We start from the raw sequence: 13,223 nt of genomic DNA, 5'->3' as shown, positions 1-13,223 counted from the left end.
AACAACCTGGATTAATCTCAAGGGGATTATGCTAACAGAAAAAAAGTAATCCCAAAGGATTATATACTGTATTATTCCATAATATATAACACTTTTGTAAATGACAAAAGTTTTGAAATAGATTATTGGTTACCAAGAAATGGGGAGTGAGGTGTTTAAGAGGGGGCAGGATTAAAAATGGCAATGAAAAGAATGTGTGTGTCGATGGAGTTATTCACTATCTTGACTGTGATGGTGTGAAACTTGTATGTGTGATTAAATGAAACCAAATACACATTCACACTGAGTACAAGTAAAACTAAGGAAATCGAAATAAGATCAGCAGATTACATCAATGTTAATATCCTGGTTTTCTTATTTTATTATAATTTTACAAAATGTTACCATTAAGGGAAACTAGCTAAAGTGTACCTAGTCTTTCTCTGTACTATTTCTTACAACTGCATGTGAATCTAGAGTTACATCAATAACAATTTCAATTAAAAAATAATAAGCCAGACTGTAAACTCCTTGAGAATAGAACTGTCCTTGATTTCTCTGACTTCTAGCCTGACCAACTCTCTCTGAAGCAGCCAATTAGGTCCAGCATATAATCACTTGATAATACCCACTTGAGCAGTTAAAATGTCACTACGTTTCCATGAAAACCAGACGCCTTTGAAATCAACTGTCATCAGGTAAGACAGAGTCACGGCAAACTGGCAGATTGAGGCCATGGTATTTCAGCAGGCTCCTTTAACAAAAGCCTTCAGAGCAGCATCTCTCCACTGTCCTTTTTCATTCTCTGCTTTAGCATCAAACATGGGGAAGAGAAGAGGCAGGAAAACAAGGGAGGTGGGCAGCAAAACTTACATGTATCTACACCTGTATACTAAAAACTGGAAGCATATACTTACATGCTTTTTGATACTAAAGCATCCTGAAAATGAAGCTAATTGTGCAGCTCTTTCTGGGGTGATTCTAATTTGGATTAACTTGGGAGTAAAAACTACAAATTCATTACAAGCCTGAATTATAGGGTATTTTAAATGAACTACGGTTTGACATACCTACCGTTAACAAGCCAAGCAAAGAGGTCTTACCAGGCTTGCTTCAGAGCAGCCTGTTATAATTAACACTGTAATTATTTTACACACAGTGTTAAAATGCCAAGCAGGGTATGCACAGGAGGAATTTAAATATGTTTTCTATAATATGATTTACAACATTTATTGGCTTAAAATGAGAATACCAAGTTCACCTGGGCCTAGGCATGATGAATACAGATGCCAAATTAAAAACTCACAGAGAAGCATTTCAATCAGTTTTACCTTGGAGGTAGATTGAGCAAGCCTCTTGATAGACAGGGTCAGTGACTGAGACCCATGTCAGTGGCCCCAGCAATGACTCTGAGAATTTCTCGCAACCTACAGCCCAACTAATGTGCTCCCTCCAGGTCTTTTCCAGGTCTTGACCTTTCATAATTCAAAAGGCTCCAGAAATCCTACTTCCTCTAACCTTCAACCAAAGAGAATATGTCACCAACGTCTTTGAGGAAAAAAACCTTACCATTCATTTAAATCCATTTTTTTCATTAAGATAATAAGGCATTCATAAAATAACATTTTATAATATGTTTTTACAAAAGCTATTTCAGCCTTATAAAATTATTGACTTTGGGGAACCATAAACAGTAATTAACTATTAAACTACAGTGCTTTAGAGGTCATTAAGTACTCAACAGAGAATGAAATGAGGAACAAGGATGAATGAGATTAAAAAAAACAATCCCATGTAAATCAATGGGGAAATATGAGACATGCATAACCCTTTCTGGGTCGTTAATATCCTTGTTAACTGCTAAATGACAGGAATCATTTTAACTTGCTTTGAATAATGGCCACCACTAACTTGACCAAATGCAAACATGGCGTGATTAGTTCAGTTTCCAACCATGGAAACATCTACGTATTTCCTAACCGTTAAAGCTTTCCAATCAATGAGCTCTTCTTGCATGGAAGATTTAGGGCCTCTGAAATGCTCAATAATGTCTATACATATCATTGCAGGTGTTCCTGTATTTTCCCCTCTAGATCTTGAACAAATTAGGGTCGGTAATATTCTGTCCCTTATGTATAAGATCAGAGACTTCAACCAATATTAAATATAAAAAACAAAATCACGGCAGAACAAACGCCCTATGGCTCAGCATAAAATGAACATGTTCTGATTTAAAATCAGCATCTCAGGATCATAAAATGTGGTTCTATACTCAGTTTATCTACATATTAGCTGTGTGTCCTTGGACAACTTACTTGACTTCATTAAGTCTTAGTTTCCTCATCTGTAAAATAAGATAATATCCATCCCATAGAATAGTAGAAACAAAATAAATCATGCAAGAGCTCCTAACTTAATGCTTGGCATGTCAGAAATGTTGAGTAAAAAATATCCCTCTACTGTGTATTAGTAAGATCAGACATTTTGGGGACTGAAAGTTTCTGCATAGTTTGAATACGCCCCTGCCTGAAATCACCGTTTTAAAAAACTGAGCCAGCCCTGAATGGTGTGGCTCAGTTGGCTGGGCATCAGCCTGCAGAGCGAAAGGTCACACACAGGTTTGATTCCTATCAGGGCATGTGCCTTGGTTGCTGGTTCGGTCCCAGCCAGAGATTGTCCAAGAGGCAACCGACAGATGTTTCTCACATCAACGTTTCCCTTCCTCTGCTTTTCCCTCACTTCCCCCCTCTCTAAAAATAAATAAAATCTAAAAATATAAAAAATCGAGTCATATAATCCTGTGTTCATACACAGCTACGTGCAGCCCTCCTACCTGATGGGGTAACAATATCTGTTACAACAAGGGAAAAACGCAGTGGTGCAAGCAAACCTGAACCTTTTGGGAACAACTCAAGATCACTTGGGTTTTGCTGACCTTCTCCGTAATGCCTCCACAATAGCCTTAGAAGACGCAATGTGGTATTTTGAAGCACCGAGTTGGAGCCTTGGTTTTGCAATTTCCCATTACTGTGGTGTGGGGAAAGTCAAGTACTGCTGGGCTTGGTCTCATCCGTGAATGAGGAGGCTGGACGGGATAATTGGTAATGACTCCTTCAGTTCTAAAATGTAATGATTCTATCATTATGTTTAACCTAAAACCATTAAAAGACATTCTTGAATTTCCAGAATTTTCAAACTACCCAAAAGGTTCCCATTCAAGTTTCCTCACCCTAATTTTTGCTACTAAAGAAATCAGACCTGGACTCATGAATGATCTCATTATTTATCCTTCCCTGCCCACTGCTAGTGCTTCCCACAAACTAACAGGGCAGTAGAGAGGATCTGTGTTTTAGTCTTATGTTTTTAACAGTGAAGCTCTACAAAGAAAATTTAAGTAGTGAAAAAGCTACTCATTTAAATGGAAATCTGTTTTCTGGTGACTGCAGATACATACATCTAAACACCAACTGAAAGACGGGGAAAAACAACAAAACCAGTTACCAATTATTCTTTCTTTACACATTATATCTACCTTCCTGGACTTGAAATTAGTTGCCAGACAATTCAAACCAGAACTTCTTTACAGATTAATAAAAAAAAGTTATTTTAAATGTATTAAAACCCAAATCTATTCTTTAACTCCTAATGTTTCAAACAATACTAACACATGCCAAAGTATATCAACTGTTACAAATAAGTTACCAAGAAACTGACTTCAAAAAAACATATGATCTAAGTAAAATAAGGTTTTCAGCAGAATCCACAGGCGCTAAAAGAACAAGCAGTTACACCTTCTTTTGAAATGCATTTCAAACATAAAAAGGCTAAATGTGTTTGTTTTCCTTTTTATTTTTATCTGAACATTTGGTAGAAACTAACTTTCTTTGTTCAGTGTTTATTATTTCACCTTTACTGAATCAAAATCCCAAACACTTAGATAAATGGGAGAGTCTGGTAAACAGACCCTTGAACATTAGAGACTAGACCATTCATACAGTTGTATTTCCATCTTTGTCCATTTTTCCTGAAGTCGCTTCACCATAATTCAATTTATTTATGTATAAAAGGGTATGATAACACCAAATACAACCTTACTCCATCCAATTCACTATTATATGGAACTAAAACAGATACATTCAAACAACAAGGACTGAGAAATTCGAAAGACAACTGCAGAAGGTAGCTATTCTTCTTGGAAATACTATCATAATATTTTACTGCAGTGATAGTCTATTTGGCCCACCCAATTTTTATAACTCCAATGACAGATCATCTCTGCCTAATGTCAAAACTGCTTGCAAAATCATTTTTTGCTCTTCAGAGATCCATGAACACAATTACCAGACCTAGACTAAGCCACCAAAGGAGATTTCCCATACCACCCAGAAGAATACTAGACAATTCCATTCTCAAACTTAACTTTTAATCTCAGCATTAAAAAAAAAAGGTCAGCACTTCTCTGTAGCTTCCCACACCCAAAGTATTACAATTCAAGCTGCTTCTTTTCCTGATAGTTTTAATAAATATGCTCATATAAATATGTCTACTTTTTAAAATAAAGGGCTTTCCTTAAATACCAAATTAATCTATGCAATGCCAGGAACAAGATGACACATTTAAAAGAAATGCCTGCCAAATAAATAAATAAAATGTCTGCAAGAACATGGAAAGCTTACAAAATTAATATACAAGCACAGGCATTTCTTTGGATACCTGATACAAGAACAGACTCATCCCCTTAGGTTGCGTGCATCTGGGATTCCACCGAACCACCTGGAGAACCAGTGAGTCAAGGTTCATCTTCTGCACGTCTTCATCCTGTTCCCTTTCCCCTTAACAATCTCCTTAACACACTATACTTTTCCTCTTTGAAGGCACCTGCATTTAAGAATCATAAAAACTATTTATTTAATTTTATTGCTGTTTTAATCTTGCCACAGTCTCATTTTCTATCATTTTCATTGTATTTTTCATATATTAGAAGCTAAATATGTTCTTGTGGGCTGGCTGGGAACCTAATTCCTACTCACAGTTATTTCAACTGCAAAAATGCATTCTGAGTTCCAAACATTCTACTTATAGGTTTAAAATATTCACAGATTGATGGGTTATCTGATTATCTCCACCTATTGGGTCCTTATAGGAATTAAAAATGCTTAGGGAAAGAATGAGGTCCCCTCATATCTGCTATTTCTCAAAAGGTTCATATGGAGAATATTTCTCTAAGAAATAGGTTAAAAAGCTCATATTAGAAAGCAGTATCTGTCTTGCTAATGTAATTAGTTATAATTTCATGAAAACTTGGCTAAATTATAAAATGTTTAGACTTTTAATATTAAAAAATTTAATAAAAACCCAGCAATGGAAAATCGATTATCTCTAAAAATAATGCCACCTTTTCCCTTTAAAGTGTGCAAATATCAGCTATCTCAAAGCAATATAGTTTCACTAAGCAAGGCAGGATGTGTGATGTGTTTAATGTGTGTGTATACACAATCACAATGCAGAATATTTGTTCTTTCATCCCTGACAGTACACCTCCAGAAGTATACAGTTACATTCTACCTCATTAATACTGATATAGCTGATAAAATATCACATATATTTTGGGAGGAAATAAGACCAAACCAGTTGAACTGGACAAAATACTGCAAGTTAACTAATTACTAATACTTATCTAAAAGGAAAAAGAAGCCCTGGCTGGTGTGGCTCAGTAGATTGAGCACGGGCCTGCGAACCAAAGAGTCACTGGTTCGATTCCCAGTGCACCTGCCTGCGTTGCCAGGTTCCCAGTAGGGGGGTGAGCAAGAAACAGCCACACATTGATGTTTGTCTCCTTCTCTCCCTCCAATCTCCTCTCTCTGTAAATAAATAAATAAATAAATAAATAAAATATTTTTTTAAAAAAAGAAAAGCTTTATTGCCAAAAAATAAAATTGAATACTTCCAAGCAGAGTTTAAAGCTTTACTGCCAAGAAATAAAATCGAATGCTTCTAAGCAAAGTTTAAAACGTAGGGTAAGTATATAAACATATTTGCCAAAACTGTGTGGCTATGATTGCAACACAATAAACAAAATTAAAGAGTCATACAAATTTTTGATATTTCCTGAGGCGAAGCTGAAAATAACTCACAGGAAAGAGCTGCTATTAAGATATATGAGTCCCCACCTCCTGTGCATAATCTTAACTGCGCATAATCTTATTGGTGTTATGACAACATAGAGAGGCTCAGTAGGGCTATTACTTTACCCTTTAATCATTATTAAAATTCAACAACAGCACCAGATGGTAGATGCAACCCAAGAGAGCTATCTTCTAGACCAGGACTAATGATTTATAACACAAATGCCATAATGGGATTTGAGACAACTTGTAATGCCATTTGGCGGCTCTTTAAACCCAGGTCTATGTTTAAAATGGTGGAAAAAACCAAAAAACTCAGTATTTTCCTTATCAGAGATGAGGGCATACCAATTTATTAAAAAGAAGTGATCCTGAAGTTTGTTTTAGTTTGAATTCTGGTGCTTGAGGAAAACCAAAAGATAAATTCGAACCTTTAGAGATGGAGACTTCTGGGCGAAGTTTCAAGGGACAGCAAATCACATTTGCTGACTCCACTTCCTCCCTGCTCAGTCCTCCTCAGTCTGCAGTCTGGTTTCTTTGTCCACAGCACCAATGAAATTGCTTTTATCCAGGTTACAAAATGACCTCCAAATGTCAAATCAGATCATGTCCATTTTATAAGCCTTGAGTCAAGTGTCACCACCTCTATGAAGTCATCTTTTGGGGTATAACTCAGATGAAGCTTGGATTAATAAACCCACGGCATGCTGTGGTTGTCTGCCGCCTCACTGCACAGAAGCTCCTTGGGAACAGGTGACCTCTTTCACCTTTGAATACACCGCGCTTGACATATGGTCAACATTTGGAATAAATAAACTGAGGACTTGCTGGGTTACCGAGGAAGACCCAATTACCATACTTTTTCTCTGAAGTGCTTATATACAGTAAGAACAAACAAAAACAACAGAAGAAAAACTCGGAATGTTTCCAGGGAAAATTTTTCTTGATTACAGAATCAAGAAATCTGCTGCAATTTCAAGAGGAAAATCCCAACATTTGGACACTACTATATTTCTGATTTGTCCATAATTCTTTAATAAAGGCCCTTATTGTTGAAACTTCCTTATGAAAATCACCCTTCTTAAATAACAGTAGGAACTGAGTATTCATCACCTGCACACAGTGAGAGAAAAAGGCCCGGTGCTGACTAGTTGTTTTAGATTTATTATGACTGAAACCTTTTGGAAAGAGAGCTCTCATAAATGTACCCCAAAACACACCAGAATACTCCAGACTGGCTCTCAATCTTTTAACCAAAGTGCTTTTGAGAACCCAGAGCAGTGACCCAGTGATGATTAACTGGGAACACCTAAAACTTACTGCTTCTACAGCCTTGGAAACTCCCCTTCACCCTCCTGCACCTTCAGGTTCGACTGGTCTTCCTTCCCCAGTGCTGCTCCTTACCCCGTCCTGCCTTCCCCCAGTTTCTTTTACTCACTCTCGCCGAGGGGTCAGAAACTCAACTAGCAGTATCATGCAGTCAGCAAAGACGAATGGGTAGAGGAAAGGACAAGAATAATGAGAAAATGAGGGAAAGAAAACTCACTGCTTACTAAATTGTAACCATCCAGCCCTTCCTTTCTTATCACTCCCACTGCTTTAGTCTTCCTCACAGCAAGCCCCGCCCCCAGTGCCCTCATGCTTCCTTAGTCACCTATCCCGGTGCTCAACCCCACCCTGGCCAACTCTCCTTCCTCGGGCCAAAGAAGTGCTGAGAGGGAGAATTCACCAGGGAAAAGAGAAGGGGAGGCCAGGACACTAATGGTTAATATAGTTGGGGGGCTAAAATGGAACCTTTACCACCATTGCCAGAACTGTTTCTTTGGGAAATATACTTCGAGTTTCAAATTATCATGCACCTTTACACTAACACAACCCTACTGGAAATTGGAGACTGCCTATAATTATTTCCTGATGGATTATAAGTGTGTTGTTATAAGTCTGTAAATGCTAAGCTGTCGGATTCATGAAACCTACACTCTAAAGGTCAGCTACTCCCAAGCTTGCCAAATACCTATTTGACCTGGAATCTGGTTATATACGTAGACTCTGTGAGTCCCTAAAAACTAGTGACTCTCTATAAACTAGTCCCTTAGGTGAAATCCAAACTCTCTCCCTTGAGTGCTGAGAAACTGTTAGCTCCGGCAGAAAAATCTTAAACAGGGTTCATTTGCATTTTTCTTATCATTTTAGAACACTCGGGACTTGGAATTACTCTAAAGAAGAGGTCTATAGTTTCAACAGCCAGACTATGGAACAAGATGTCAGTGTGCATCCTGCCAGCTCACTTCTCATTCGCCTTATTTTAGGATGTCCCGGTGTCCTCCTCCCCAAGCCTTGGATTTTGCTTTCTCATCTATTCAATGCTACTTACAAAAGGTACAATTTTGCAGGCAAAACTGTGGGTCTGGTCCTATGACTGCAAGCTTTTGATTCAGCTGGCACATTTTAAGAGTCCTAAGCTTGTTTTGGGCAACCTGCTTGAACCCTAAAGAAAAATCTCTGTGGAAAGCTCAATTCAAAAGCAGAGCTCACCCACTCTTCATCAAGCTGCCCTACTTGACCGCCTGCAACCTGTTCACACAGCCCTTGGTTTCCTGTGGCTTCCAGGAAGAACCCTTCTTCATGGATGCCAGCCAGATGACCTGGCTGGCTGTGTACTTTAACCCCTTCCAACCTGGTTCCCCTCAGCCAAGTAGCAGTACTTCTAATTGTAAAAGAAGCATTATCAGATAAAGAACAAGTTCCAGAGGTTTATAACTTGTGTTACAGAAAACGATGAACTTTTGGGATTTAAACACAAAGGCCAACAGGAAACTTACACCAAGGGCCAAGACTCCAATTTCAAGAAAAAAAAATTCATCTCAGTTAAGGAGAGCAGTATATCATAAGGAAGCCAAACTCATTCCCAACACACACACACACACACACACACACACACACTATACAAAAGCATGTTAAAAGGACAGTACCAATAAAATTGTTCCATGAGAGAAGGGCAGGCATGAAAAGTTAAATGTATTTTTTTAAGTTGGATACCTAACTCTAATTCTCCATGGAAATATTTATGCTGACAAAGAGGCTTTTGCTCAGGTACTAATGTTCAGAATAGCATCAGCTATGAGAAAAGTTAGGCGACGGAAGTAAGTCATCTTTTATGAGTCACAGAAGAAAAGGCAAAAAGGATTATGAGTAAAGAAAAATGCTAGGACATCTGAAAAAACAATCTATTTAACTTGGTGCACTAAGATTTCATTAGATAATTTTATTTATTCACTCACTCAATAATCCTTTTTTTTAGTCCCTATTATGTGTCACATATGTTAGTATTTCTACACAAGTCCCACTTTAAGACTGAGTATTCAGAAGGTTGAAGTTAGTGACCTAAGAGGAATATGACAACTTCCAAAAGGGCCTATGAGCTTTGTGTTAGATACAAAACCAACTTTAAAATACAATGCAAAGGCTCCCTTTGACTATGGAGAGAGAAGGAAGCGAGCAGCTGCATTGGTTGTTTCCTTTGCCTCTTTTTCATTCATTCTCTCATGTATCCAACCAACATCTATTCATCCCTAATTAAGCCCCTTGCTTGGACTCACACAGGACAAAAAGATATGACCAGACTTCTTCATGGAGATTAAAACCAAATATAGAATATCAGACATACTAATAAGTAATCGTATCATAAGACAGATTGAGAGAAGGGCAGGACAGAAGAACATAACCAGGAGGTCAGAATAGGAAGTAAATATTTCCTACTAAGTAACTGTACAAGCTTGCTGACGCCAATCACTGCTGAGCTAGACCATGCAGGATGGGCAAGGTTTCAGTAAGACAAATGGAATAGGTATACAAAGGGTAGAAGGATGCCTATACAAAAGTGAGAAAGGAGAGTAATTAATGTGTTTCCTGCATTTTTCCTATATCCATCTGAAGTTTAAAGCCTTCAACAAGTAAAATAACAATCCTCAAAGAGTAGTAACTTTTGCAAATTTAGGGGTTTCACCTGACCAAGGACACCATAAGTAAAGGCACAGATTTCAGTAACTTCAGATATTTTACATTTAGCAAATAAAGCTCACTCATTTGGCCAATTTCCTCCCATTAGCTCCAGCTGTATCTTCCAAGTTGGGCCTTGGAGGCCCTGGGACCTCTCTGGTACAGTTCTTTTATATATCCCTACTACTATTGGTTCAAATTCTTTGAATCAGCTACTAAGATAGCTCAACTGCTTCACGCCTGCAAACACCCATTCTGGCTATATGATCCAGGAGGATGCACTTTGGAATGATTTAATATATAGGTAACTAATCCACTTTCTCACCAAGTGGTTTTTCTCCATGTGTGAGATTTTACCTGTCATATAGGGTTGTGGAAGATTACTTTCAGTGATGCGTGTAAAAGTGCAGTGATGCAGTATCTGTCTGGCACGTAAGTGTTACCTGGAACGCTGATGTCTCGGTCCAAGTTGCAGCTGGCCACCTGGAGCTTCATATGGCTCTTCTACCTCATATACATTCGTATCAGTGTCCTCCATGCTGCCGGAGTTCTGCCTTTCCAGCTCTAGTGTTTTCCCTCCAGCCATAACAAATGGCAAGTTCTCATACTCTGGTATTTCCTCATAATGGCGTATGTTTTCATACTCTGGTGCACAGCCACTTGCAACAGATTTGCAAGGTGCCTGAGATGCTGCCTCCCTAGAGAGCATTTGGTCATCCAAAGACTCAGCTCTTGGTCCATTAGTAGTACTGGTCTGACCCCGAGATTTCTTCCTCTTCTTTTGGGATTCAAGGCTGTAGTTATCTACAGAATGTGCTTTGATGGGCTTACTTCTCTTCTCTTCTACTAACAAGCCATGCCAATCATTTTCAATCACTTTTCCCTCTCCACCTGAGAGGCTGCCAGCTGTTGTATCTTCAAGTTGGCTACTCTTAGACCAAAATTTCTGGAAGTCAGTCTTCGTGAAACAGATGGACAGCTTCATGTTGAGCAACTTCTTTAAAGAGATTTTCTTTTGAGAGTCTTTACAAGGCTTAGTGCACCTTTCTGTATCCACAGCAGACAGTGATTTTGCTCTGGGCTTAGTCAGGGCAGTTGAAGGCTCACTATTTGAGGATATGGTGATAGACTTTAAGGATTCTGGGTTCCCTGAAAAGGGTAAAATGGGATGAGGTAATTTCCACACTGGCTTCTCTGAAGTCCGTTTAGGCATATCAAAGGAGGACAACACATCATGGTTTGGGGCACAGAACTGTCGAACGTGGTTTCCTTCCGGACCCTTGTCTGAATTTGTTTCTTCATTTGAGGGATAAGAACTTTTGTCCACAAGTTCCTCTGAGGCAGCCTTTTTAAGAACTCCTGCAGCAGGCAGGCTGTGTCTTTGAGGTTTTTTGGGGACAATTCTTGAGGAACTTCCATCTTTTATTGTAGATTCCTTTTGCACCTGAGGGACAGACACTCCTAGGATACAGGTAGGGGGCAAAGGTTTGTTGCAAGCTAATTTCAGCTGTTTAGGCAGACTCATAGATAGAGTAGTGCATCGTATAAAACCGGCCCCTTGGTCCACAGCAGGTGACATACTAGAACCATCTACTAACTTACTGTCAGAACTCAAATTAGACTCTGTATCTGAAGGAGGTGTCATTTTTTCAGAGGAAGATGTTTCATGACACATGGGTTTCAGGGAATCAAGTAAATTCTGTTCATTACTGCTGGAGTCCACATCCAATTCACTTTTATTTCCTGGTTTCACTTTACCAACCTGTTCCTGGTTACACAAAACATTCTGATAAATAACATTGATCTTGTTGTTTTTCAAACTATCTGCAAAAAGACAAGAAGAGTTACTGTCTAAATTCTCTGGTTCTTCGGGACTTTCACCAGGAGCATCTATGGGCTTTTGCCGTGACAGGCGAGCAGCCCGCGCCTTTCTGGGTTGGGGAGTCGGAAACTTTGTAGTACATGGTACTAAGTGAATTTCCAAGGGACCAAGGTCTTTGACTTCTGATTTCTCACTATCTCCACCTGAAGATAAAAAAGTACTCCTTTTACCATTTGCCAGAGCTTCTTGGTCAGGTGAAGGAAAGCAAATACTGCTTTTATCACTGCCGCCCTGACAAGTTTCAATATTTTGAAATTCATCAGTGGGAAGCTGTAGGTGACAGTGATGATCAGGAACCTTTTCAAAGCTGGACAGGGAAGGTGACAAGTCTGCAAGTTTAATTCTGAACCGTCTGTTGGAATAACAACCCTCATTCATTTCTCGGCTGTCTGTGGATCTGTGCTTCTGTGAGGAAATAAAAGGTGACGTTCGTTGTGTTAAAACATCTTTAAGCTTCTCTTCTAGGATGCTAGCCTTTAAGATGACTGCACTCTGGCTCTTGACCATGTCACCATTAGAATCACTTCTACTCTTTGTTGTTATAACTGAAGAGGATTCTTCAACTTGACTATTTTCTAAATGTTCAGGCATGTCTATGGGCTCTAAGACAAGCTCCTTTACACACAAATTCTCTCTATGCTCAACCTTATGGATACACTCAGAACTGCAGGAACACACTGGTAAAGTACAACCACTGCTCTGATGCCCTGTGTTTTTGCAAGCAGAGTTGTCAGTGCTTTCGGGTAACCTCTGTTTATGTTCTTCCAGGTTCACAATGGTTTTTCTTGATGGTGACTGCCCGATGTCACAAAGAGGCGAGCTCTTCAGAACTTTTGGTTTCGGGGCTATTGCTGGTTTTGTTTTCTTTGTTGACTGTAGAACACTGGAAATCACAATATCAGGTTTGGGTGCAACAGGAGGTGGAGTCAGTTTATTATTAGCCGCCACAAACTTTGGCTTGGGTGCCACTGGTGGCTTCTTTATCTCTAAAAAGAAAAAAAATGATGAATAAAAGCACCAGATGATAAATGATTATATTTGATAACTTTTACTTTTGACAATATGGTGAATTTGCATTTTACTAGGTAGATTATGTTGTATTATATAAAGTCAGTATTAGTCTTGAAAATTCCTTAAATTGCCCTTCAGTTCTAGGGTACATTTCTTAGTAAGTCCAATATGGTTTTTCTTATAAGTTTGGAACAGATAACCATTATCTTTAAACAACACTAAATGAA

General features: G+C 38.7%; 1 protein-coding gene across 2 annotated transcripts in view; it reads right to left on the bottom strand.

The window, feature by feature from the left end:
- The window catches only part of FGD6 (FYVE, RhoGEF and PH domain containing 6), a 115,694-nt gene that overhangs the window by 91,705 nt on the left and 10,766 nt on the right, over positions 1-13,223 (bottom strand). For both annotated transcript variants that reach the window (XM_053662279.1, XM_037160590.2), the window contains exon 2: positions 10,547-12,971. In XM_053662279.1, coding sequence (XP_053518254.1) covers positions 10,547-12,971 — 2,425 coding nt within the window. The remainder of the gene's footprint in view (positions 1-10,546; positions 12,972-13,223) is intronic.

The sequence above is a fragment of the Artibeus jamaicensis genome, unplaced genomic scaffold (genome assembly GCF_021234435.1).
Source record: "Artibeus jamaicensis isolate MK-2021 breed Jamaican fruit bat unplaced genomic scaffold, CSHL_Jam_final contig_233, whole genome shotgun sequence".
NCBI classification, from domain to species: domain Eukaryota; kingdom Metazoa; phylum Chordata; class Mammalia; order Chiroptera; family Phyllostomidae; genus Artibeus; species Artibeus jamaicensis.
This window is presented reverse-complemented; position numbering and strand designations above follow the sequence as displayed.